The sequence below is a fragment of the Oryx dammah genome, unplaced genomic scaffold (assembly GCF_014754425.2).
Source record: "Oryx dammah isolate SB20612 unplaced genomic scaffold, SCBI_Odam_1.1 HiC_scaffold_21, whole genome shotgun sequence".
NCBI classification, from domain to species: domain Eukaryota; kingdom Metazoa; phylum Chordata; class Mammalia; order Artiodactyla; family Bovidae; genus Oryx; species Oryx dammah.
Window position 1 is genome coordinate 64,901,274 of NW_024070205.1, and position 27,229 is coordinate 64,928,502.

At 36.4% G+C, this 27,229-nt stretch overlaps 1 protein-coding gene across 3 annotated transcripts in view; it reads right to left on the minus strand.

Moving 5' to 3' along the window:
* The window catches only part of BRINP3 (BMP/retinoic acid inducible neural specific 3), a 480,300-nt gene that overhangs the window by 89,583 nt on the left and 363,488 nt on the right, over positions 1–27,229 (minus strand). For all 3 annotated transcript variants that reach the window (XM_040262877.1, XM_040262878.1, XM_040262879.1), the window contains exon 7: positions 695–917. In XM_040262877.1, coding sequence (XP_040118811.1) covers positions 695–917 — 223 coding nt within the window. The remainder of the gene's footprint in view (positions 1–694; positions 918–27,229) is intronic.

Consider the following 27,229-nt stretch of genomic DNA (forward strand, 5'->3'; position numbering starts at 1 on the left):
TCAAGTATTTTATATTGGTGATACTGATACAAATACATTTTTTTAATGAATTTTTTTCCTAAAATTTTCCTTAGCTTTTCCTTTTATTCATTTTCAACCTGCTTGTACTAAGTAAATGCAACTTTTTACTGCCCTGACTGATTGATATATATTAAACTACCGAATCTAAAACCCAGGCTTCCCCAAGTCGGTTCAGACACAAATATTTGAAGAGTCTGTCATCATTCACATAAATTGTTTGAAAATTTCACAGCAATTTTCATACATTCATGTAGAATGAGATTTATGGTTTTAAGAACATGTCAAATAAATAAAATTTAGATGCTTTTATTTAAAAGTTACATCTTGAGAAATATCACTTTTTATTCCTGCTTACTTCCTATGCTTACAATGTAACTAGATTTTTGTGTTATTCTGTTCCCTGTCACACAATTATCAGATGATTACCCTGTACAACAAGTTAGAATAATATCTTGATTCTAATGATAAAAATATTAAGTAAAAAGTTAGTTTATGTGTTCCCATTATAGCATTACTTTGGAAAATAACAGCAATTAATCATTTTGAGACAAGACGATAAGTTTCCAAATCATCTCTAAATATACGAATAACACTGTATTATGTATATTACTACACATACATCAGAAACTCAGTGAGCTGTCCTCAGTTGTCTACATTACTGCACTTGTCTTACCTTTGCCTTGGCAGGCTGATGAGGGGTTGTTTATGACACCTCTTGCTAAGGCTAAAGAGCTTGTGTACAATTTTCTGTGCCTTTAGGAAAAGTTGCTTCATGCTGTTCTCCAGTTGTTCATAGCGGCGCTGAAAATTAGAATCCATTGTCCACAAATGCATTATGGTAGATGTGTTGAGGAAATAATTCATGGGTAGCCTTTTCATAAAGAACTTGAATTCATCTGAAAAAAATGCCAAAATTCAACACTTTAATAATAAAATAATCAATTTTCCTCTTCTCCAAAGTATATTTAGTATGTTAATGCTGAAACAAATGCAATCTATTATTCTCTGTGAGGCAAATTAATAGCAAGAAGGTAATTTTTTATGATTTAGGATTGTTTCTCTTTTGTTTCTCATAAGATAGAACAAGAACATTCATAGAAAAAGGTAATTCAAATAATTGTTCTAAAGCAAATATTTGGGGTAAAAGTTTAACTTGAACTTAATTTTTCCATGTTCTCCTTTTGATGATAAGTGAATTTGATGGTGCTGAATTTTTTTTCACAAAGTTAATAGTCATTAATCTAGCTTTTATTTCTGGCAACAGCATTAATCATCGGTTTCAAGTATTGTTTATCAAATAAATATTTTCAGAAGTTATCCTTAAATCAGCATAGGAGACTACATGGATTTTCATTACTAAATGTTTGCAGTGGTTGAAGATATATTATCTGGCAAGTGATACAAACCCTATTTTTTATCACTATTCTACACAAAAAAATTTACACAGCATGCATTAAACCTCAGTCTGTTTGTGCCTTGATTTCCTTGTTTGTAAATGAGATAGAAAATTTTTGACTATAAAAATATCATTTTACTTTAAATTTTTATGAAGTTGTAAATAAATTGTTTTAAATGGAAATTTAGTTAGTTGTAAATATCCAATTCAAAAATAGTTATTTTCAAATAACCAGTTACAGGTGTCAGTGTTTACTTGAATTTGGACAAGGTATGTTCATACGGATTCCTTGGTAGAGACTGTCTCTACTGGAGTGTTTCAAAACCCCCAAGTTATCACTAATATTTAAAAAATATGCCATTCACATGGGAAAAGATAAACTACATTAATATACATATATATATATTTAAGGCAATTAATTTATATATATTTACAAACCAGGGCTATTTCAATAATCAAATCCAAACTATTTCATCAGTGATGGAAAAGGCAACTTTTAGACAATTAACAGAAAATTATATTCATGAATATTGGGTTGATATTTTTTCTAGAGCAAATAAATACAGAGTTCTGGTATGTTGTGGATGTTAAATGTATCCGGAAGAACAAGGAAACAAAAGGAAAACCAGGACTTTTTATAGTAAAATTCATCATGAAAGAGTTTTGAGGATATATCCATTTGATATGCTTCAAATCATTTTTTTAAGTAAGCAGAGTATAAATAAGAGATGCATTTTAAAATTCCAATTTCACAGTCCTCTACATTTTGTTTGGTCCCATATGTCTCCTTTGACAAATTCTCTCCTTTGAATAAAAGAGTTGGGGCATGGAAATTGGAAAGCATTCCCTGGATTATTCACAGAGCAGATGCCACTACTTTGAAAACTAATCATTCATTTCATTTCATTGTCATCTTTTACTTGAACATTTCTGATAAGCTTTTATTGTTTCATGGGTTTGCATATTTTAATTATTTTCATTGCTTGTTATAGTAGTATTATAAAAGTTTCTAAATCAGTACATTTTATTCAAGTTAAAGAATCTATTAATTTATTTATTTTACCAAAGCGGATGTAACAGTACATGCCTGCTGAAAACTGGCACTACGTAATTTTTAAAAAAGGGTTTTAACATGACTTTTGAATAATTACTTCATTATGAAGTCAGAGTCACCATTGATAGTCCCCAAAACAGTTATCGGACACCTGTTGTGCACAAAACATACAGCTATTTCAATCTCTGTGTGGGAATATGAATAAACTTTTCATCTTATCTTTTAAAAATGACAAATGACATGTAATATTTTAAAATGCTAAAATAGCATCTTATATGAAATTCATTCTGCTTTGAAGTCAATAGAATGTCCAGAAATATTCCTCTGGATGTTTTTTCAGTTAGTAAAATTTATGTTTGTATATTATGAAAATGAAATTTGAATGATGCATTAGAAAGATTACATAAACCTCCAGATTTACATAACTACAAAGAGAAAATACAATGATTAGTGGACACCAGATAACAGTTAACCCTATAATAATGTCCAAACTCATGTAGAAGATAAAGTGTTCTTGCTTTTAAAATGGCAGGTAATGGCACCCCACTCCAGTACCCTTGCCTGGAAAATCCATGGATGAAGGAGCCTGGTAGGCTGCAGTCCATGGGGTCACTAAGAGCCGGACGTGACTGAGCGACTTCACTTTCACTTTTTACTTTCATTCATTGGAGAAGGAAATGGCAACTCACTCCAGTGTTCTTGCCTGGAGAATCCCAGGGATGGGGGAGCCTGGTGGGCTGCCGTCTATGGGTCACACAGAATCGGACACGACTGAAGCAACTTAGCAGCAGCAAACAATGAATGTAGTGGTTTAGTTGCTAGGTCATGTCAGACTCTTGCAACTCCATGGACTGTAGCCCGCCAGAGCCCTCTGTCCATGCGATTCTCCAGGCAAGAATACTACCATTTCTTTCTTCACGGGATCTTCCCAACCAAGGAATTGAACCCAGGTCTCCTGCATTGCAGGCATTTACCGATTGAGAATTTACCGACTGAGCTATGAGGGAAGTACAAACAATGACTAACCATACTTCTTTGGGGAAATAAATTTGTAAAAGAAAAAAATTAATGTCATATAAAAATATCCTAGGAGAAATTAATTCAGTATCTGGGTTATTAGAGAGAGATTAATCTGGAAACCCCTGTTTGCAAGATATGTATCAAATGAGTACTTTTGCTCAGCATAGTTTTGAGGACTATGAGAAACAAAACAACAACAGCAATATCAGTGGTAATAAACATCCTGTATGTAAGTCAGTCAATCTTCTTCACAAAACTAATTCATATGAAGTAAAAAATAATACAACAGCAGATGCATGATATTAACAAATTCTATGGAGGCAAAGAGAATTAGCGTAGGTGATATCCTTTCAATAAATTATAGAAGACTAGCTAGGCACCATGTAGACTCTCAAGATTACTACTGCTCTTCCAATAAAAATGAAATCTTTTCTAAAATAGCTGAACAAGGTTTGTTGCTGTTGTTTTTTCCCTCTCCTCTAAAACAATCTCAAGTTAACACTTGATATCTAGTTAGTTAACTTTGAAATGAATTCACTGTCTCTGTTAACATCAGTTCTCGCTTTAGCAGGAACTCAGTTGCAGTGCTTTAAATATTAACTCAGTCCCCTCAATAATCCTTCATGTAAATTTTATTGGCACAGTTATGTATGTTGAATGCAGATGACTTTTAGTTTTGTAACTCTAATGTCAGCAAAAAACTTTTATTTTTGCTATTGTATTTACATATTGATCATATGTATTTATATGTGTATGGACTTCATTCTCATGCTTCACAGTTGAATTAAATAGGTAAGAGTGGAGAACGGAACATTTTTATATGTAAAAGGACCAGCCATAATATGTAGATCCTGATTTGTGCTTCTGTCTTCATTGATGAGCATGCAAAGCTTTGACCAGTGCATTGATTATACATTTTCACATATTCAGAACCTCTTCTCAGAACAGCTTTGAATATATTTTCAAGAGTGTTCTAAAGTACTCTAAATTTTCTAGAGCTTTGGGAGCACATAATTTACTTCCTCAAAAGTATAGAAAAGCAATCAGATTTTTTTGTTGTTATTATTATTCAGAGATGATTTCTTGAGTTGTAAAACCATCAACATATCCAAAACAGAAGCTGTTTCCATTAGCAAGTAGGACTATGGGTGGGCAGGATTCAAGGAGGAAATCTGTGCTTTTATAATTTTTATATTTCATATGAATATGTTATTCTACTAAAATTTCAATAAATATTGTTAGCCAATAAAAATCATAGCCAAAAAATACTATTAAGTTTTCAGTTCAATAGGTATATATCTTATATTTCAGACATTTATATAAAATGCTATTATTTAATGACTTGTTAATATAAAAGTAAAAGCCTACTGGCTCACATTCTGGTTTTTGTTTTCTGTATCAATTATCATATTGGTACAAAGTACCTTTTCAGTAGAAATGACAATGCAGTATGAATAATAATTTTAAGTATTATGAAAGCATAGCAATAGTCTTACTCTAATAACAAAATCTTGTACAACGTATAGCAAAATAAAGAACATGGACACAGAACATCTTTAAATGAAAAGATGTAATAGACAAAAAAAGATGTATATCAGATATACATAAAGAATCCATGAAAACATTTGTTTGTAACCAGAACTCATCCGTTCATTTCTCATGAGAAAAATAACTTCTCATTTTGAGATACTACTAGTTCTTCATACATGTCTCTTCTGTTTTTGTTTGTAAACAAAGAAGTTTTTAAATAATACATGTTAATAATATATTTTATTAACACAAAATTTTCTGTGGTCAGTAAGTTAATAAAACAAATATTAATTTCTTATACTGAATGCAGTACCTTATCTATAAATGAACACATGTCAAATCTAGTCTGTTTTTAAGACTGGGTTTTTATTTATTAGTTTGTTTAGTCTACAGTAGGTTTTAACCTACACTAAGAACTACCTCCAAAGTTGAAAAATAAGCATAAAACTCTACCATTAAACTTCAAAGTTACTGCTCACTCAGAGCCATTTCTAATAAAGTTGTTTCTTGAGAATCACAGTGTCCTAGAAGATAGCATAGATTCATCTGCCTTCCTCTGATTTTCAAAGAGAAATATCTGCCTAGGAAATAATTTAACTGCAATCCTTGACACTACAGATATGCAAGATTTAAAGAGGTAAGACATAAAATTGAGAAATAGATGGGAATATGAGTAGGAAGAAGGGCTGATGGGGAACAAAGTTGAGACAGAAAGTTTCGGTAGTGTCCTGAATGGCAGAAAGTTACTAATGACTGAAACGGAAATCTGACCCTTGAGGGAGCACAATGAATAGGCAAACTTTGACTCACCCCATAATCCTGATTAGAACTGCTTGTTTTTTAACTTTTATAAAGTTTTATTTTTCTCCAAACATTTCCAAGGGACTATTTGAATCATTTGTATCAGTTTAACATTTTCTCAACTTCTACAGTATATCACTGATAAGACTTCGGGTGACCACATATCAATGCAAGTCTGTTCAAATCTTTCTATTAGTTGTGGGTATAGAGTTTATACTGAAATTGACTAAATACTAGAATGCTGCATAAAATAAATGGCAAGCCTGTTCAATAGCTTGTGAACTAGCCAATTTTATGAGGCCATAAAATGAGGGGTTCACGCAGGCATAAATCAGAAATGGAACCTAATTCCTTAGTAGCTGGCCTAGAAATGTTGTGCTTTTCCTGATCATTTTCTTTTTCTCTGAAAGATACATCATATTTTTATGTTAAACTATTTTAATATAGCAAGACAATTAATCCATCCTTCATCAAATTGCTCTGTTTATGAACCCCCTTCAAATGTCTGAAAATTTACCCAGAGCTTACCTCTACAATTATAACTATAGTTATCTCTATAGTTATAGTTTATCTCTATGACAAACTATAACTATAGAACAGTCAAGACCCAGGTCTTCACATTCCCAGCACCCTTGCAGCTACCAGATATAGCTGCATCATCTAAGATATAGGAATCAAGTGAATACGAGCAGAGTTTGGATCTTATGCTGTTGAAGCGATAACAGAGGATGCCTAGAGCAATTCTCTAGGGAGACAGGGATTGCAGCAGTAATGGTAGTGTTTGCTGCTATTGGATGATCAACCACTCAATATGGTTGTCTTCCTGCTCTCTGTCTGTCCTCTGCTTGACCACCACCTGCTTCACCTACACCATGCTCATATGATTAACCTTCCTATGTATTTGCCCCAGACTTCAACTAGTGCCTATTCTAGTTTTAGATCAGAACTTCAACTATGCTTATCAAAAGGGCAGTAAGGGACATGCCCCTCTGCTGGTTTTCTTGGCAACCGGTAAGCCAACTTGACATCAGTTCCCTATAGCTGATAGGGAATTGGCCAACCCCTGCCCATGGGAGCAAAGAAGGCCACCTTGTGCTACCCCCATTGTCCACCACACATGGTGAGGTGTTGCTCTAGGGTCTTGCTTCAGATGTGTAAGCTCTACCCATTCATTAAACCATTAATGTTTCTGTAACTGACTCCAGGCTCTGTCTTCAGTCTTGAAGGTGGGCAAGTGCAGGCCTTAAAGGCTGTGGGGTGCAGCCTTATAGAGATCTAGGGTTCAATGCATTCAGCAGTGGTGATCTCACTAAATAAGTCTTATGCAAGATATATTTTTTTTAATTTGTCTCAACCAGGTAGTACAAGTATGATTCTCTAGCTTTCGTGAAGATTCTATATGCTAACCAATATCCTTTAATTGATTCCTTATCAGATTGGGTTATCTAGAGACTAATTTTCTTACCTTCATCCAAAGAAAAAATTCTGAGCTACTAGAGGTACTGGTATCATAAGTGGTTTGGAAGAGTCTCCATGGATAATAGGAGGCTCTTTCTGGATTTGTTGGGGAGAAAGACTTTTTAAATAAGTGCATTATTCAGGGTGGAAGATTGACAATAGAAGTACCACCTGTGTTCATCTAGAATGAAGAGCTTGTTGAAGGCACATTTGGGACTATGTGCCTATATAGAACTGAATGAGGAACATAAAAATTTCAAAGACTGAGACTGACTTGGTTGCTACAAATAGAGATGGCTTGCTTAAAGAGCTCAAAATCCTACTTTTTTTTTTTTTTCTCAAAGCACAGAATACTGGAAAGGACTAAAAGAGATCTTTTATCTCTTGCAGCTGTAGGGCTTCAAAACAAATTTTGATCCCAAGACTGAATTTAAATTCCTGCCAGATCTGTTAAATTTGGAAAGAACATTAGAAGGGGTGGGAACCTGGGAACTGGAAGGTAGATTGGGGGAGGACTGGGATGAACTCAGAGTAATCCAGAACACTAATGCTCACTTTCTTTGTCCCCAAGAAACAGCATCTTCTCTCCTGCCTGATGGACTAGAATATCTTTCTTCGAGTCATTGTAATGATTTTAATCAAAGAAATGACCGTCATTAGGAAGCAAATTTCATCACATCCCACTTCCATCATCCATCATGTCCCAAGGGAGTTTATTGAAACTATTCTGACTTTCCAGTTGTTATCAAGAATTTGCTGATTTTCTACTGGAGAAAGAACATTAAATGCATTGATAAAAGGAATGCATGCATATCTGATGAATATTATATTCTGTAGGATGGAGACATCTGTTAGTGGGAAAATCTGTGTGAAATCGGATTGTGGGCTCTGGTTTCAATTAGGATACAATTAACGCTCTGTGACTGAGGCCCAGAAACCTAATCCAGGGTGCTATTCAAAAAAAGTCTACCTGGAGGAATTTTAGAGTTCAATAATCAGGTCATGGTTCCTTGGGATTTAAATGTGGAATCAGTGCTTTGAGGTCCTATTTAATTTGTATAATTGAAAGAAAAAAAATCTGCAAAAGAGGCCTGACTTGAGAGTTTTTCTGAGAGAATATGCTATCTGTAGTTCTGAATGATTTCAAGACTCAGAACTCTTATACCCTACTTAATAGACCACATGTCTCTTTTGCATTATGAATTAACCCCTTGGGCTCCTAATGCCACATGAAACAGAGAGGGGCCTTACAGAAAGTAAACAGTAAATTTGGTTTTCTATGAAGCCTCCTCAAATCAGGTCCAATGGGATCCTAACCCAGACCATGTTTATTTTCCGGTCTCTGACTAAAGAATTAGAATTGAAAAGCTCTGCCTCACTAACCTATCAGGTAAAACCTATAAAAGTAAGATAGATAAAAGGAAGCTTTCTTCTCCTAGGAAAAGACTAAATTCAGGTGATACTGCCTTTTTTTTTTTTTTAATGCTTGACATGGTTGCAGGACTTGGAGATCTGTTCAACACTGAACATTTTGAAAATAATAATCGCATTCCATCTCTAATTAACTCACATATTGGCGATAGCTCAATCACAGAGTAAGTCTAATTAAAGCTGCCATTCCAGATATGGTAGCTTACTGGTGACTGGACTCCTAGCACTAGGGAGAAAGTTTATTCTATGGTACAAACTCTCTTATCTATCATTATAAAAAGGGAAGCCTGGAAGCAGTTTTCGTTCCTATGTCAGCTGTGAGAGTGAAGTATCTCCATCATATTCAAGGGTCAAATCATTTCTCAGCCTCTGTCTGCCAAGGGTCTTCAAAGGAACGCAGACCATTGCATCCTGTCATGGGACATATTTTGTTAATGACATCATACTAAAAAATACGTGAAAAACACAAGTAACAGGTATCCTGTCTGCTGACCAATACCTTAGCTATGTGCAAGATCTGCAAATGCATTTTATAAAAACTCAAGCCTCCGATGTGTGAGTGAAATTTCTGAGAGTCCAGTGGTTCTGAGCACATTTGGATAGCTTCTCCAAAGCAAAGACCAAGCAACTGCTCTCCTCCATCTCCCTTTAATAACAAAACTCTAAAGATCTTTGAAGAAATAGCAAATGAATTATCTCGTAGCATCACTGATAACGATGACTGCAATGATCTCTCTTGGGATGACAAAGGTGACGTTTCAGATGTGTATTCTCCTTACACACTCAAAAGATGGCACTTATGTGATTCTGTTACTGTTCCTGGCACAGCTTCAGAGCCAGGCTTTCCAGTTCTCCTGCTGATCCTGTCAGCTACAGAATCCGCTGTCTGCACATAAATTCCTTTTCTGCTGCAGTCAGATTCTGTTCTTGCAAGAATGCTGACTGATACAGTTAATGGGGCCCTCAAATATAATTAGAAGATGGAGTTCAACAAGAGTATAACAAATATTTTTTGAGTGTTTAATGTGTGACAATTGCTGTGCTAGTTAAGAGCTAAAATTACATTAATAATCATTTTTGTATCTGTAGTAGTAATTTCTTCATAGGTTTAGTAAATTAAATTGGATAATAATGAAAATAAAATACCTTTTACATAATTAGTGATAAATCAATGCTAGCTATTATTTTTCTTTTTATAATTTATCCATGTTTCTATGTGTGCTGGGCTAAGCAATAACTGAATTTTCTCATTTAATCCTTCCAGCAACCCTATTGCTGGGTACTGGATACCCAGTACTGGGTATTGCTGGAGATGAGTACTATTATACTCAGCATTTCACTGAGGAGGACAAGTGACTTAGCAAGATTCAGTCAACTGTTCAAAGTGACACAGTTATTAATTAGAGACCAGAACAAAAGACGTCTGTCTGAAAAATGTGTGGCTCCTATCTTAATAAGCATAAACTCTTTTGAGAGTTGACAGAAAAAATTATTCCTTCTGTTTAAAGACTGCTTTTCTTTAGTAGATTTTTCACAAATATTGCTATATCCAAACTCATAATAACCCTGCAATAGGATGGGCAGGTTTTACTGAGATGTGATGGGAAACATTTTGAATTAAAGGATCATTCAGTTCAGTTCAGTTCAGTGGCTCAGTTATGTCCGAGTTTTTGCTAACCCATGAATCACAGCATGCCAGGCCTCCCTGTCCATCACCAACTCCCGGAGTTCATTCGAACTCATGTCCATCGAGTCAGTGATGCCATCCAGCCATCTCATCCTCTGTCAAGCCCTTCTCCTCCTGCCCCCAATCCCTCCCAGCATCACGGTCTTTTCCAATGAGTCAACTCTTCCCGTGAGGTGGCCAAAGTATTGGAGTTTCAGCTTCAGCATCGGTCCTTCCAATAAACACTTAGGACTGATCTCCTTTAGGATGGACTGGTTGGATCTCCTTGCAGTCCAAGGGACTCTCAAAAGTCTTCTCCAACACTACAGTTCAAAAGCATCAATTCTTCACCACTCAGCTTTCTTCACAGTCCAACTCTCATATCCATACCTGACCACAGGAAAAACCATAGCCTTGACTAGATGGAACTTTGTTGGCATAATAATGTCTCTGCTTTTTAATATCTATCTGGGTTGTAACTTTCCTTCCAAGGAGTAAGCATCTTTTAATTTCATGACTGCAATCACCATTTGCAGTGATTTTGGAGCCCCCCAAAATAGTCTGACACTGTTTCCACTGTTTCCCCATCTATTTCCCATGAAGTGATGGGACCAGATGTCATGATCTTCATTTTCTGAATGCTGAGCTTTAAGCCAACTTTTTCACTCTCTTCTTTCACTTTCGTCAAGAGGCTTTTTAGTTCCTCTTCACTTTCTGCCCTAAGGGTGGTGCCATCTGCATATCTGAGGTTATTGATATTTCTCTTGGCAATCTTGATTCCAGCTTGTGCTTCTTCTAGCCCAGGTTTCTCATGATGTACTCTGCATAGAAGTTCAATAAGCAGGGTGACAATATACAGCCTTGATGTACTCCTTTTCCTATTTGGAACCAGTCTGTTGTTCCATGTCCAGTTCTAACTGGTGTTTTCTGATCTGCATACAGATTTCTCAAGAGGCAGGTCAGGTGGACTGGTATTCCCATCTCTTTCAGAATTTTGCACAGTTTTTCGTGATCCACACAGTCACAGACTTTGGCATAGTCAATAAAGCAGAAATAGATGTTTTTCTGGAACTCTCTTGCTTTTTCGATGATCCAGCGGATGTTGTTCCTCTACCTTTTGTAAAACCAGCTTGAACATCAGGAAGTTCATGGTTCATGTATTGCTGAAGCCTGGATTGGAGAATTTTGAGCATTGCTTTACTAGCGTGTGAGATGAGTGCAATTGTACGGTAGTTTGAGCATTCTTTGGCAGTGCCTTTCTTTGGGATTAGAATAAAAATTGACCTTTTCCAGTCCTGTGGCCACTGCTGAGTTTTCCAAATTTGCTGGTATATTGAGTGCAGCACTTTCACAGCATCATCTTTCAGGATTTGAAATAGCTCAACTGGAATGCCATCACCTCCACTAGCTTTGTTCGTAGTGATGCTTTCTAAGGCCCACTTGACTTCACATTCCAGGATGTCTGGCTTTAGGTGAGTGATCACACCTTCGTGATGATCTGGGTCATGAAGCTCTTTTATGTACAGTTCTTCTGTGTGTTCTTGCCACCTCTTCTTAATATCTTCTGCTTCTGTTAGGTCCATACCATTTCTGTCCTTTATCGAGCCCATTTTTGCATGAAATATTCCCTTGGTATCCCTAATATTCTTGAAGAGATCTCTAGTCTTTCCCATTCTGTTGTTTTCCTCTATTTCTTTGCATTGATGGCTGAGGAAGGCTTTCTTTTCTCTCCTTGCTATTCTTTGGAACTCTGCATTCAGATGCTTATATCTTTCCTTTTCTCCTTTGCTTACACAGAGTCAATTATGAGAAAAAATGAGAAAAATAATGAACTCAAAGAAATATAAAAAGAAAGATCATTTTATATTTCTCTGAGGGGCAGGACAAAGTTTTATTTTTCTTTATATTTTCCCTTTACAAAACCCTAATACAGCACATTACACATAGTATGAATTAATAACATGTTTCTTAAATGGCAAAACTGATTGACAAGATTAAGAAAGAAAGGTTTGAAGCTAAATATGAACATATATAGAATAATTCATTTGGAAAAGTTGAGTTTGGTCATATGAAATATGAAGCTGCAAGTAATTCACATGGGAAAATAAAGCTGAAATAAGATGTGTAGTATAGTTCTAAGCTTTAATATTCAGGTTGAAGGCAAGATTATGAGATCAAAACATTGATAAATGTCTTCATTTATGGATGAGAAACTGGCAAATGGGGTCCAGGTGGTAAAGTTACAATGCATGTGAATTTCAGAGTATCAATAAAAAGCAAAATATCCTGAAATGACATACGATCACTGGTTATAAACAAAACTGAAAGTACATACTCATATTGCAGAAGGAAAATTTATGAATGGTATCTTTTAAGTATCAAGCACTCTTCTAGGCACTTAGTTCTCTTAATTCTACATAGTCTACATGGTCTCTTAACCACACCTATGGTTTTAACACAGGAGGGAAATTTCGCTAGGAAGGAAACCTTGTAAGTAGCACTTGGAGAAAAACTGGTGAACACAGAAGCAATGTCTGTTGTGAGATCGAATCCATTTGAAACCTTGTCCCAGGGTCAGACAGAGAATCCAGAGCCAGCGTTATTCTAGTGAGAAGAGAATTTACTTCATACATTGTAAATACTAAGTAATATTCAAAGGATATATCCTTTCCCTTGAAAGATAAAAAACATGCCTGACACCATCCTTTCTCAGCCCCTCGTACACCAGTTGTCAATTTTTGCAGCAGTTTTCTCTTCAACAATGAAAAATAGAAGCCAAAAAACCTTAGTGATTTCGAAATGAAAACAGGTCACAGAAAAATGGTATTAGTACTTAAACTAAGAAATTCCATACAAAATCTGTCTTTTATCCTATGTGACCGCCTTAAATGCCATAAATGTACCTGAGAATATGTTCGTAATGACTATTAAAATAGTATTAATTCACAAGTAATTTAACTATTACAAATGATATCCACACAGTAAACTCTTAAAACTATGTAAATAAAATCACCATTTTTTATGTTCAGACTGACAAATTTGTAATAAAATTAGATACAAGCATAAAGTTTTTTATCATAAGCTATTCTGATATAGTTTATTCCAGATATAGTTCCAAGTGTAGTTAGGACTCTCAATACACTATGGAAAAATTATCTTAGTCCTTTCTTACTTGATGGAATCTTAATAAATTACTGTAGAACTTTGGAAAACCAACCTTCAACAAAGAGTAGACACATCTTTTAAATAGTGAATCTTCTCAGAAGAGAAAGCACCATAGATCCTTTACAGAAAGCACAGGGGAAATACAGCAAGAGAAAGAAGCCCTCCTTATATCTGTATCTATCTATCGGAATCACTGTGCTGTATACATGAAACTAACACAACATTGTAAATGAACACAACATTGTAAATCAACTGTACTTCAATTTTAAAATATTAAAAATGAAGACCTCTCTACCAGCCATAGCACATGTCTACAGGCAGTTAGGCACTATGGAAACCAGGCAGTTACTTGGCTCCATGATATTCAATAGAAATCTATTTTCTTTTTACTTCCTTTTTCACAGATGCCTTGTATACAACAGAAATTAGCCACTAGAAGAAAATATGATAAAATGTTCAATAAGACAGAGTCAGTATTTTGTTAACACATAAATGCCTTGTTGTTATTCAGTCACTAAGTCATGTCTGACTCTTTACGACCCCATGGAGTATAGACCGCCAGGCTCCTCTGTCCGTAGGATTTCCCAGGCAAGAATAGTGGAGTGGGTTGCCATTTCCTCCTCTAGGGGATCTTCCTAACCCAGAGGTCTAACCTGAGTCTCCTGCATTGGCAGGAGGGTTCTTTACTGCAGAGCCACCATCGAAGCCCATGTATGTGTATGCATACCTTTAATTCTATCTTCAAATAGTTACATATTAGCTTTAATGTAGAATTAAGAGATGTCATAGTCTCTTTTTATCATGCCATGGTTGAAAAAGATTCCTCAGATTTCTTAATCGTTGAACACTTTTTTCTCTGAATTCAATTAACCAAATGCACTGAGTTGTGTTCGTCGAATACGTTTTTCGTACTGCTACTCAAATTTGTCAGGAACACAACTTTTTGCAAAAAGACAACATGTGATGCTTCAATTGCCCATGCTTTGTCTATTTATTCCAAATGAAAACATTCAGACTACGGCATTTACACTTTACACACAGGTGACAGTCATGCTCAGTTGTTTATTATGAACTTGGAACCATTAACCCAGTCAAAAGCTGAGAACTCTTTCCACCAATCCCTTTCAGTTGTAGGCTTAAAGTTGGTCAGTGAAATAAACTTGAGATGTAGAAGGTGGACATTAAACAGAAGCCATTATTCTCAGGAGTTTATAATGATGAACGTGTGATGGTCACACACAGTTCTTTCCAAAATTCAGTACATGGTAGGTTCTACAGAGAGACCAGTTTCCACAGAAATAGCAGCTTGCCCACAAGCAGCACCTCCCAGATACCTCCCTGGGCTCCCACTGGACAGTGGCCAGATGCTTATTGTCTCCTGGACCTGTCCACAGGCTCTGGCTTCTCCATCCATTCCAGGGCTTCGAGATTAAGTGGATTATGGATGTTTCTCTAATTCTCTGTCTCCCCTTGTCATGCCTTCACTTTCCAAGTTTCTCCCTGCTGTAAACACTATTTTCCATGTCAAGCACCTTTATTCCCATAAGCTTTTGTTGCTTTATTTGCTTCAGCTCAGAGGAAAGAAACAGGTGAAGCAGCTCTGGCCAGTTTTCTACTACATCCATTGTCCTCTTCCAGAACATTGATTTTGCTGTCGACCATGATGGGTCTGATATTAAACTCCTCGCAGCCTCTGGTGGATATGTGACAATGTCCTGGCCAAAGTGACAAAAGCTACAATCTGTGTCTGTATGTTGGGGCTGGAAAATTGCTGTGTAGGAAAGGTTTGCTTTTCAGATTTAGGTGCTTCTCTCTTTTTTTTTTTTTTTCCTCCCAGCTTTTCCTGCATCCTGTTGCATGAACTGCAGACTGGATGCTGGAGCAGCCATATAGTAAGCATGGGAGGAAAGCCAATGGCAAGGGAGATTTGCTCTCCAGTTCCACAAGTCCTTGAAGCAGTCCTGGCAACACTCCCTCACTTCTGTCATCTGCCAGGTTATTGTAACTGAGGATGGGAAAGGAAGAGGGGAATGCAAGTCTTTAAAGCAACAGTCCTTTAACATTTTATCTTGAGAGTTCCTTGTTGTTTAGTTGCTAAGTCCTATCCGACTTTTTTGCGACACCATGGACTGTAGCCTGCCAGGCTCCTCTGTCCCTTGGATTTCCTAGGCAAGAATACTGGAGTAGGTTGTCATTTCCGTTTCCAGGGGATCTTCCTGAGCTAGGGATCGAACCTGCATCTCCCACATTGGCAGGCGGATTCTTTACCACTGAGCCACCAGGGAAGGCCCCTGAGAACCCCTTATATTCTTGGTAATGACTGAAGACTCCAAACAGCTTTTGTTTTTGTGGTTTATTTTATAGGTATCTATCATGTTAAATTAAACATCTATCTATTATTACATGTGAAATAACAATAATTTACCCTTGACATATAAACAAGATATTTAAACAATAATAACTATATTTTTAAAAACAAAAGATAACTTGGGAGAGATTGGCATTGTTACTTGTTTGCAAACTTCTTTAATGTCTGACTCAAGCCGAAACACTTGATTCTTTATCTGATTCTGCCCATAGATTTACTGCCATATCACATGCCATGTCGCTGCTAGACACCTCCACTATACACTTAAGAAAGAATGAAAATGGAAAAGAAAAGCAATGACATCTTAAAATATTATAACAAGGAGCATGGATTCATGGACCTTCTAAAAGTATTTCAAGGACACCAGCTTTCTCCTGAGAACACATTGAAAACCTCTATTCTAAAGAATAATATAATATAAACTGCAATATTCAGAGTTTATGTATTAGGTAGCTAGTATATATGTCAGGTAGTTAATATATAAGATAGCTATATAGTTTTATAGCTAATATCAAATATTAATGCTACAATAAAAATAATAATAAATAGGATAAATTTCATTGTAAGAGACAAAATCAGAGCTCCCTTGGTGCCTCAGATGGTAAAGAATCTTCCTGCAACATGGGAGATGTGGGTTCAACCCCTAGGTAGGGTAGAGCTCCTGGAGAAGGCAATGCCTGACCAGTCCAGTATTTTTGCCTGGAGAAGTCCATGGACAGAGGCACCTGGTAGGCTACAGTCTATGGGGTCACAAAAAGTAGGACATCATTGAGCAACTAACACTTTCCCTTTCAAGAGGCAGTATCACCTTTTATGTGCTTTTCAACAGAAGACAGTATGTTTCCTTTTTGAAGGAAAGGGAACCTATGACATTTACTTTCAAATAATTTAACATGCAATGTTTCATTTTTCAAATCATTTAAACACAATAATCAAAGATAAAAATCATACATTAGTTTTAAGTTAATAGCTGCTATATGTGTTCAATAGTCTTGCCCTTTTTCATCACAGATTATCTTGGAACTTCCTGGTGCAGAGAAACAAAGTGGAAACAGTCATCATTTGATTTTTTTCCTGAAAGTGCTGCCAAATTTCAAAGTTGAAGCATCGTATTATTTAGTGTGCTGCAGTGCTCTGTTCCTATGACTAGGGTGCTGAAAACCACCATTACTATTCTTAGTGGAGGACTCTGAGAGCCAGTCATAAAAGATATAAATGATACCATATGGCCTGCAAGCCTGATATTTTTGTAGACACCTACGATTGTGTACAAGAAAAGTGGACTAATAATAAAATCACGGCAATATTACTTCTATCTCACAACAATATTTTCAATAGTAATCTAAGCAATGAAAATAATAACAGGTCTAACATCACTGGCAACATTAAATTGAAAAAGCAAATTGCAAAGCTAGTGAAATTGTTATCAGAGGGATTGATCTACAATAGAACAAATATTTCAAGCTCCCAAACAAATGTTCGATAAAGTGATGCTTCACTATTGTGCAAGCATTATGATAGTGATTTACCAAAGAAATACAACTTAAAGATATCTTGCGGTCTTTCATAGGCTGTGGTAAAACACAAAGGACTATAATGAAAGCACACTTATTTTTCTGTTGCATGGGACTTTAGTTGTTCACACACGTTACTTAAAAAAATCCTAAAAAAGACTAGACTCCCAGTTTCAAGGAATGATTCTTTGTAGTGGAAACCATGGAAACATTAGACCTTAGCCAGAAATGTTGCTGCTTCTCTGCACAAACAAATGCAGTCAGTGTAATTGTTCAAGAAAGGTTTAGGAATAATTATTTATATATTGCTAGCAAATCACAATTTAATTTTTCCTATTGCATATTAAAGAAATTATTAAAAAAAAGATTACTATAGGGCTCTGGTGGCTCAGTGGTAAAGAATCTACCTGCCAATGCAGGAGGCGCATGTTTGATCCCTGATCCAGGAAGATCCCACATGCCTCAGAGCAGCTAAGTTTGTGCGCCACAACTACTGAGCCCGTGCTCTAGAGCCTGGGAGCCACAACTGCTGAAACCCTCATACCCTAGAACCCACGCTCTGCACCAAGAGAAGCCACCGCAATGAGCAGCCTGTGCACTGCAATTCGAGAGTAGCTCCTGCTCGTCTCAACGAGAGAAATGAAAATCCCATGCAGTACAGTCAAAAATAAATAAATAAAATTATTTTTAAAAAGATTATTATAAAATTGCATCTTTACAGGACACTAAACATATAAACAGAAATTATCTCTGTATTTATCATCAGTATCCAGCTATCATCTATCTAGTAATATCTATCTATCTAGTTATCATCTCTTACCTGTCTTGTGATGGTCAGGAAAGGCACATTTTTGCTGCTGTAACAAACCATCCCCCATATCCTAGATGCTTAAAGCAACAACAGTGTATTTCTTGCTCATCTCATATGCCTGGTGGAGCAGTGGAGGACTCTACTAGGTCCGAGGCTCATGGAGGCTCTGGCTCTGGCATCAACGGCACACAGTGGAACATAAAGCCTTCATGGTTTCCACGGTAAGGGACAAGAACGAGATGTATGTTTCTGTGTTTCTTTTCTTTTTTTTTTTTTTTTTACTGCCATAGCCCAGAATGATACCTTTCACTTGCACTTACTTTTTATTTGTCAAAATTTTTCACTCAGCACTATGTAACTGCAATAGGACTAGAAAAGAATTGAGGGAGCAAATAGGATACCTGATGAGTATTCCTCTCTATGCAATCTGCCCTCCTCCTCATCAGATCTCCTTTGTCTCTCTTCTTCTCACATCTCCCCCAGGAAAGATAACCCAAACATTCTACCACTGTATCAAGTGCAAAGACCAGGTTATCTGAGAGGTGTGTACTAATTTGTAAGTCAAGTTCAGATATAATATGGCTACTATGTGAAGAGACATTACTTTGTCAACAAAGGTCCATCTAATCAAGGCTATGGTTTTTCCAGTGGTCATGTATGGATATGAGAGTTGGACTATAAAGAAAGCTGAGCACAGAAGAATTGATGCTTTTGAACTGTGGTGTTGGAGAAGACTCTTGAGAGTCCCTTGGACTGCAAGGAGATCCAACTAGTCCATCCTAAAGGAGATCAGTCCTGAGTGTTCATTGAAAGGACTGATGTTGAAGCTGAAACTCCAATACTTTGGCCACCTGATGTGAAGAGCTGACTCATTTGAAAAGACCCTGATGCTGGGAAAGATTGAGGGCAGGAGGAGAAGGGGACGACCGAGGATGAGATGGTTGGATGGCATCACCAACTCAATGGACATGAGTCTGGGTGGACTCTGGGAGTTGGTGATGGACAGGGAAGCTTAGGGTGCTGAGGTTCATGGGGTCGCAAAGCTTCGAACATGACTGAGTGACTGAACTAAACTGAACTGAACCATGTATCTACATGATAACAAATTAAAAAGATGAGTTATTTGCCTCCTATACCTAACACTACTATTTAAGTATATGAAGAGAGTAGCATTAAAACATATACATTGCCATATGTAAAATAGAGAGCCGGTGGAATCTGCTGCATGATTCAGGGAGCTCAAACCTAGTGCCCTGGGATAACCTAGAGGAATGGGATGGATTGGGGGATGGGAGGAGATTCAAGAGGAAGGGGATATAAGCATACCTACGGCTGATTCATGCTGATGAATGACAGAAACCAGCACAATATCGTAAAGCAATACCTTCCAATTAAAAATAATTTTTTTTAAGAGATGTGAACAAGAGACACATAGAAGTTACTATGATTAGTCATCCTAGAACACACCATAGCAGACATTGTAAGGTCTCTTTACCCTAGGGGAGGAAATTGTCTCTTGATTAGGGCTGGTGTTACTGTCTGGGAGGTTCTTCCTTTCATGATTTCCCTTTACCAGTAACTGCTTCCATAATTGTTGTTCAGAGATAGATCCTAGATCTGCTATATTTCTTTACCTTTTGCCTTTCTCTATGTCATAGATTTAAGGAAGACCTGGAAGCTGTGAAGATTCTAAAGGAAGACCATGTCCATATTCTGATCTTTTACCAAACATGCATCCCTTAGACTTTTTCTTTCTTAACATTTTAGGGCTTAGAGTCAAGAAGCAGTTAGTTCTTTTAAGTCTGGATGCCTGAAATGTTTGGACTCTTTCCCTTTCAAGTCCCAAAGACAGCTTGTAGCTTTCATGTCCCAAAGAGAATTCTTTTGCTTCTTCATTACACGGTTAAACACAGCTGTTACCTACCAATGCATACTATGAACGCTGTGCTTTTTAACCTCTTTCACTAGAGCTATAATTGCACAAGCTAAGAGGGTTTCCTTCAAGTAACTGCAAACGACAGCATTACCAAAGCATAATATGAGTGGACATCTTTTCTTGCTACCTGTAGACTGGCCAGTAGGCCAATACCCCTTTGTTTCTGTTTCTCACGGAAGTATCTCACAGCTAACACAAAACTACTGTGGTAGTGAGTGGAGACCAGGTTATACAGTGACAACAAATCCAGAGGCAGCATAATCTGTCTTTGTCATTATTTTCAGACTCAATGTGAGCCTATTTTTTTGAAACCAATCCATATCTTCCATGCATAATGTTAATGAAAAATGCTATTTACTTAATGATTGCAAAATCAGAAAAATAATGTTTTGCTAACAAATTCCATAAGTCTGCGTTTGCAATACTAAAATCCAAGAAGCCCTAAAAATCAAGCAAGCATTTATAATTGACAAACAAGCCCAATATTACTTATGTTCTCTTGGAAATAAATCCTTCCTGAAGCAACCTGAGGCTATCACGTGGTCTCACACAAGATGGAGTGCTATGTAACATGTAGTGTTTGTATCATATAACCATTCTAAAGGGCGAAATATTATAAATTTTGGAATACATATTCAAAAGAGTTTTTGCATATAGTATTGGGTTGGCCAAAAAGTTTGTTCAGGTTTTTCTGTAATATCTAATGGAAAAACCCAAACCAACTCTTTGGTCAAATCAATACTATGGACCTGCAATTCCTAAATCATGTAGCATAATGTGGTCTCATGTGTGAATGTTTGCACATAGTACTTTGACACACATTATGTTTCCCCATTGTTAGTATATTTAGATTGATGACCTTTCCTACACTCTGTATGTGTTTATTTTTCTTTCTTATGTCTATATTATTATGATTACATGTTATGTGTGTGTGTGTGTGTGTGTTTGGTGGGATTATCTGTGTGTGTGCTGTACTTAATCACACAGTTGTGTCGAATTCTTTGCAACCCCATGGACTAGAGCCTTCCAGGCTCCTCTGTCCATGAGGATTCTCCAGGCAAGAATATTGGAATGGGCTGTATGTTGTGATTATTCCTAGCACTAAAACCTTTTGGGTTGTAAAGATATTTATTCAGTGTAACTGCCTTTTGTAGAAGCCAAATTGTATTATCGCACATTGTAAGTACTCAGTTTTGTCAATCAATAATCCAATACTTCATTATAATCTATGGCATCTAAGAAAGAGCAGAGAAAATATCTAAGGAATTAGGTAAAAATACTTATGCCAAATATCTGAACTCTGGTTCTGTGTCTTCCTTACTTACTGATGAGGATTAATCACATCTCAGAACACCTATGACTGTTTTGCCAGGACTTCAACACAGACAGGATTTCATCTTTCTCACAGCCCCTACCCACTGGTTACATAAGTATCTATAAATGCATTGACAACCACTACAGAGATGAAAGAAAACAGACTTGCTCTAAAAGGAATATTAAACACACTGGGTGAGTTAAATGATAAAACAATATCAGGGTAATAAAAAAGTCAGGAGGGATTTTAGAACTATACAGGAAGTCATATATTTAAATTCAGAAGGTTTTACTTTGTACACAATATTACATGAAATATTTCTACGGATAAAATTTAGTTACTGGCTTTACGGGAATAACAGTATCTATTAAATGGAGCAGACATCACTAGAATTAGATCATGCCTACCTTCTTCCTTTCTTTTATTACAATGTCAGCATAATATTTAAAATGTCTCAGCAAACTCTTCTCTTCCCCACTTTAATAAGTAGATTTGCCAGGTGTGGCACTAGCAGGAGGCTCATAATGTATTTAAGTTTGAAAATGAGGCAATTATATTTCAAAGTTCTGATTGGCTATATTTTAATTTCAGAACTATGAAATGCACTGATTTAGCTGGTGGCTTGCTGAAGTAACCTTGTGCATTTGCACCTGTTTCTTTTATTATAACAGAAACACCTTGCCAGGGGTGAGAAGAGGATATTGGTCACAGAAGCCAAGACAGGCTGGTCCCTAGGCTCTTACTATTGATTACATTTCTTGACAGTCACATGGGAAGTTAATTACTAGTAGGCAATTAACACCCATGCAAAATAATAAGGAAAACATAATTATATTGAGAACTCCCAGAGACTGTTTGTAATCTTAAATGTGATATTCCCAGGTTTCTGAATAGTTATGGCAACCCAGATTTTGGCATGTATTTGTGTCTACATTCTTCAACCCATGTCCTATCCCTGACAAAAAGTGGTAATTGTTAACACTCTATTTCCTTTTAAATTATTAAAAAGAACCCTGAATTTTCATCCATCTAATTACAAATTCCCTACAGAGAAAACAAGATAAGATTTACTTTGCATATAAAGTGAATCATCCTTGTAGAAAAACAGATCTGCTTGAAAAATACTCAGGATACCTTATCTAATATTAGTTTGTAATCTCGTTAAATTAAATTTCTGCTTTCTCTGTTATAGGATGGGAGCTCAGTGAATAGATTCTAAAGCCAGGCCATCTAGGCTTTAGTTCCCATATTGTTCTCCAGAAACCCTATGACCTTGGGGAAGGTTATTTATCTTCTCTGTCACATATCTGTTCTATAAAGTGGAGTAATGCTAGATTTGTAATATTTATTGTTATTTTTATCTTAAATGCTAGGTATTCTCATCCTTTCATGAAATATTTTATAACACTAGTGTGCTCCTCTTAGCCTCAGTCCTTACTTCTGGAGTGACATGATTAAAGGTAATGCAATTTTTTTTCCCCACAAGTAGTCCCATACTCTCATAGATGAGGCACCAAGATAAACGGCTCTTTCCACTTAGAAAGAGAAAGGAGACAGCGGTCCCCTTCCCTAATTTAAAGGTCTCCTTGGAAATACATGAGCTTGAATCTGAACTTTAACTCTTTTGTATGTGTATGAAATATCTTCAGGAACCAACTAGCCTCCTGTATTCAAATTTTATATTATTTTCTCCCAGCCTAGAATGTGTTCAAATTCTGGATCTTTCTCTCTCCTTGAAAAGTACAGACCCAAGGAAATAGTCCCCGCTGTCTTCTTGGCCCTTTGAGGCTTAAGTGAGGAAATTAGAGTGAGCTGTGACTACTTGGCCCTCTTGGGATAAAATAAGTTTTATTATCTTTTGAAATCAGAGTAATTAGCTTCTGCATTAGGAAACTAGATCTAACCCTTATGGTATATGAACATGCCTTTAGGAGTCTAAGAATTGCTGCAGGACAGGTAAGAAGTCCAGCAAAGTTATATATTCTCATAAGTCATGGTAAGAAGCCGCCTAGGAGGATTTTGAGGTTTATGAATTAGCACATAAATTTGCTTAACAAATCATTTAGAATCTGCTACTCAATTAGCAAAAAAAGAGTCTAACCCCAATTGATTTTTCAATGATCTTAGAAATAAGGTATTACCAATATAATTTAAATATAAATTATAAAACTTTTACACATTGCTATTTAATACTAAATATCTTTTCTTTAACTGTTTCATTTATTTATTTTTATCCTTTTTTTTTTTTTAAATTTTTTGACCACACTGTGTGGCTTGCAGGATCTTAGTTCCCCAACCAGGGATCCAACTTGGGCCCCCAACAGTGGAAGCACAGAGTCCTTACCACTGGACCACTAGGGAATTCCCAACTTTCAATGTTAAAATAATAAAAATTCATATGAAGCTATATATTTGTACAGAGAGACTCCTATATACCTTTTTATTTAGTGTCTCCTAATGATTACATTTTGGGCTTCCCAGGCAGCACAGTGATTAAAAAAAAAAAAAAAAAAAGTCTGCATTGCAGGAGATGCAAGAGAATCAAATTTGACATTCCTGGGTTGAAAAGATTTCCTGGAGTAGGAAATGGCAACCCACTTCTGTATTCTTGCCTGGAAAATTCCATGGACAGAGGAGCCTGGCAGGCTACAGTCCATGGGGTCGCACAAAGGCAGACACCACTGAATGACTGAGCACACACATACACACAGATTATATTTTATATCAATACAGCACAGTACCAAAACCAGAACAATGACATTGGAATAATGTGTGTGTGTGAAGTTCTGTGTTATTTTCTCAGAAGGCTAGATATATGAATCACCACCACAAGTGAGATACAAAATTATTCTCTTACTGCGAAGATACTTCTTCTGCACGTTTATAGTCAACTGGTTTCTCTTCCTCTGACCATCCTTAACCCCTGGCAGACACTAACAATTTTTTCTCTAACATGTCATGCAAATGGAATTAGATTATATGTGATTTACTGAAACTGTCTTCTGTTTTTTATTCAGCATAATACGCTCAAGGTTTAGCCAAGTAATCATATGGACCAATACGGATCACTTATTCCCTGTTAACGGTGAGTAGAACACAGTGATGTGAATGTGCTGCCGTTGGTTTAACCAACCAACTGATGATGCACTTATTTACAGTGTTTATCTAATACAAGTAAAGAGAACTATTTATTTTTCATGAAATTATTGATGATATGTGAAGGTCTGACCATACCACTTTATTTTTATTTTCTTTTTTGTGCCCTGTTTTTACTTTTTATTTTTACTGCCTTTCTGTGCATTGCATGAACATTACTTAGAATTTTATTTTGATTTTTCTATAGGCCTATTTAAAATAGCTGCATTAGGGATTACACTATATAGACATAACTAATTACAGTGTACTAGTGTGGAGGTTTGGCCAGTAAAGGGAATGTAGAAACATTACCTCCTCTTTAAGTTCTTTTACTCTTCTTTGGCATCACCAACTTGATGGACATGAGTTTGAGCAAGCTCCAGGAACTGTGATGGACAGGGAAGCCTGGCACGCTGCAGTCCATGGGGTCGCAAAGGGTCAGACACAACTGAGCGACTGAACTGAACTGACTCCTCTTTTACAGTATAATTCTTAAACATTTTCTCTGCATACATGGAAAATCACATCAGACAGTACTATAAATTTTTTTAGCTATCAAACATAACTTAGAAAACTCAAGTGTAAAAGTTTACTTATATTTTTAATCTTTCTGTTCTTTCTTTCTCTTAGATTTTTGATTAGTCATTTTATAATTTTCTTTCTGTTTAGAGAAATTTCATTAGCAATCATTTTGGGTTGCTATGTTGATGATAAATTATTTTAATTTTCCTTCATCTGAGAATATCTTGAAATTCCTTAGTGCTTGAAATGTATTTTTTCCTGGCTGGTGAATCCTGGTTAGCATTTCTTTTCCATCAACGCTGGAAAAAAGTTGTGTCACTTTCTCTGTTCTCCATAGTTTTCAGTAGAAGTCATTCAAGCTGTACCCCCTTAAGAAAGGTGTTATTTCTCTCCTAGTCTTTTCAAGATATTATGCTTGCCTTTAGCTTTCAGAATTTTGACTCTGATGTCCTTGGTGTGGAATTTTTTTGTGTGTCCATTCTGTTTGGGGTTTTTTCCAACTTCTTGATCTTATAACTTTGTATCTTTGGTAAATTAGGGAAATTTTCAGCTACAGCATCTTTGAATAATGCTCATCCTCTCCTCTTTCCTTGCAGGTCTCTCTCCTTTCAATGACATGAAAGGTAAATCTGTTAGAGCACTACAGTTCCCTGGAGCTCTGTTTTGTTTTGTTTTTCTTTAATTTAACTTTTTTACTCTATTTTATCTATCTTGCTTTTAGATTCAGTAATTTATAGTGTCCTATCTTGCAGTCCATTGACTCTTCTTTCTTCTATATTCAGTTATTGAATCTATGTTTTGTTGCAGTTATTATAACTTTCATTTATAAAATTCCCATTTGGTCTTCTGTTAATAACTTTTATTTCTTTGCAGAGTATGTAGCAACAACAAAAACTTATCTTTGCCAAAAAAAGAGGTCTAGTCTTTGCTCTCAGCTCTTGGGAGGTAATCTGTGTCATGCCTGTTAGGAGTGTCGTTTTGCCTAGGGGCCATGAACAGTGTTATTTAGGGACGGGCCTGACACACCAGAAAAATCAACAATATAATGTACTGTGCGGACTTTGGGACTTGACCTGGAGACTGAGATTAGCTACATAGGCAATCAACTAATCAGTTGTGCCTATGTGATGGAGCCCCCAATAAAAACTAAATGCAGAGGTTCAAATGACCTTTCATGACTGGTGACATACCATATAAATTGTCACAAACCAATGCAAGGAAAGCAACATGCCCTGATTCTGCAGGGAGAGGGCAAAAGAAGATCCAGGTCTAGTAATTCCTTGGACTCTGTCCTATGTGCCTATTTCCTGGCTGCTAAGTCGCTTCAGTCATGTCTGACTCTGTGCGACCCCATAGACAGCAGCCCACCAGGCTCCCCTGTCCCTAGGATTCTCCAGGCAAGAGTACTGGAGTGTCATTGCCTTCTCAGATTTCCTGGCTAAATGTATCCTTTTCTTGTGATAATGTGTAACCATCAGTATAACCATGAGTATAGTAATTTTCAGTGACATCTGTGAGTCCTTACATACCAAAAGTGAGGGTAGTTTGGGGAAACTTCCAGACTTGCAATTGGTGTCAAAAGTTAAGACAGTCTTGTAAGAAATATGTCACCTCTACCTTAGTATTAGTAGTTGGCTTAACTTCACTCTGAGACTTTGTATATTTTCGTTTGTTTCAATCAAGTTCCTAAATGTTCACTGAAGCATTTTGTTATGGCCCCTTTAAAATCCTTCTCAGATAAATCTGTATCATCTTGCTGTTGGTATTTATTAATGATCTTTTTTCATTCAACTTGAGATTTTCTGGTATTTCCTATGATAAGTAGTTTCAATTGAAACATGAGTCTTCTGAGTATTATGCTAGGAACCACTGGGTCTTATTTAAATGTGTTTTAGAAGGTCACTTCTGACATTGCTCAAGCAAAGAAAGGCATCACTTTATTAATGCCAGGTCAAGGTGAAAGTCCAAGGTTCAATCTTGTAAAACATTGAAGCCCCTGGAAAGAAGGGCTTCCCTTTACTGCTAGAAGTGGAGTGGATCTCAGGTTTCTAATGATACCTTTCCTGATAAAGTCTTACTATGAGGG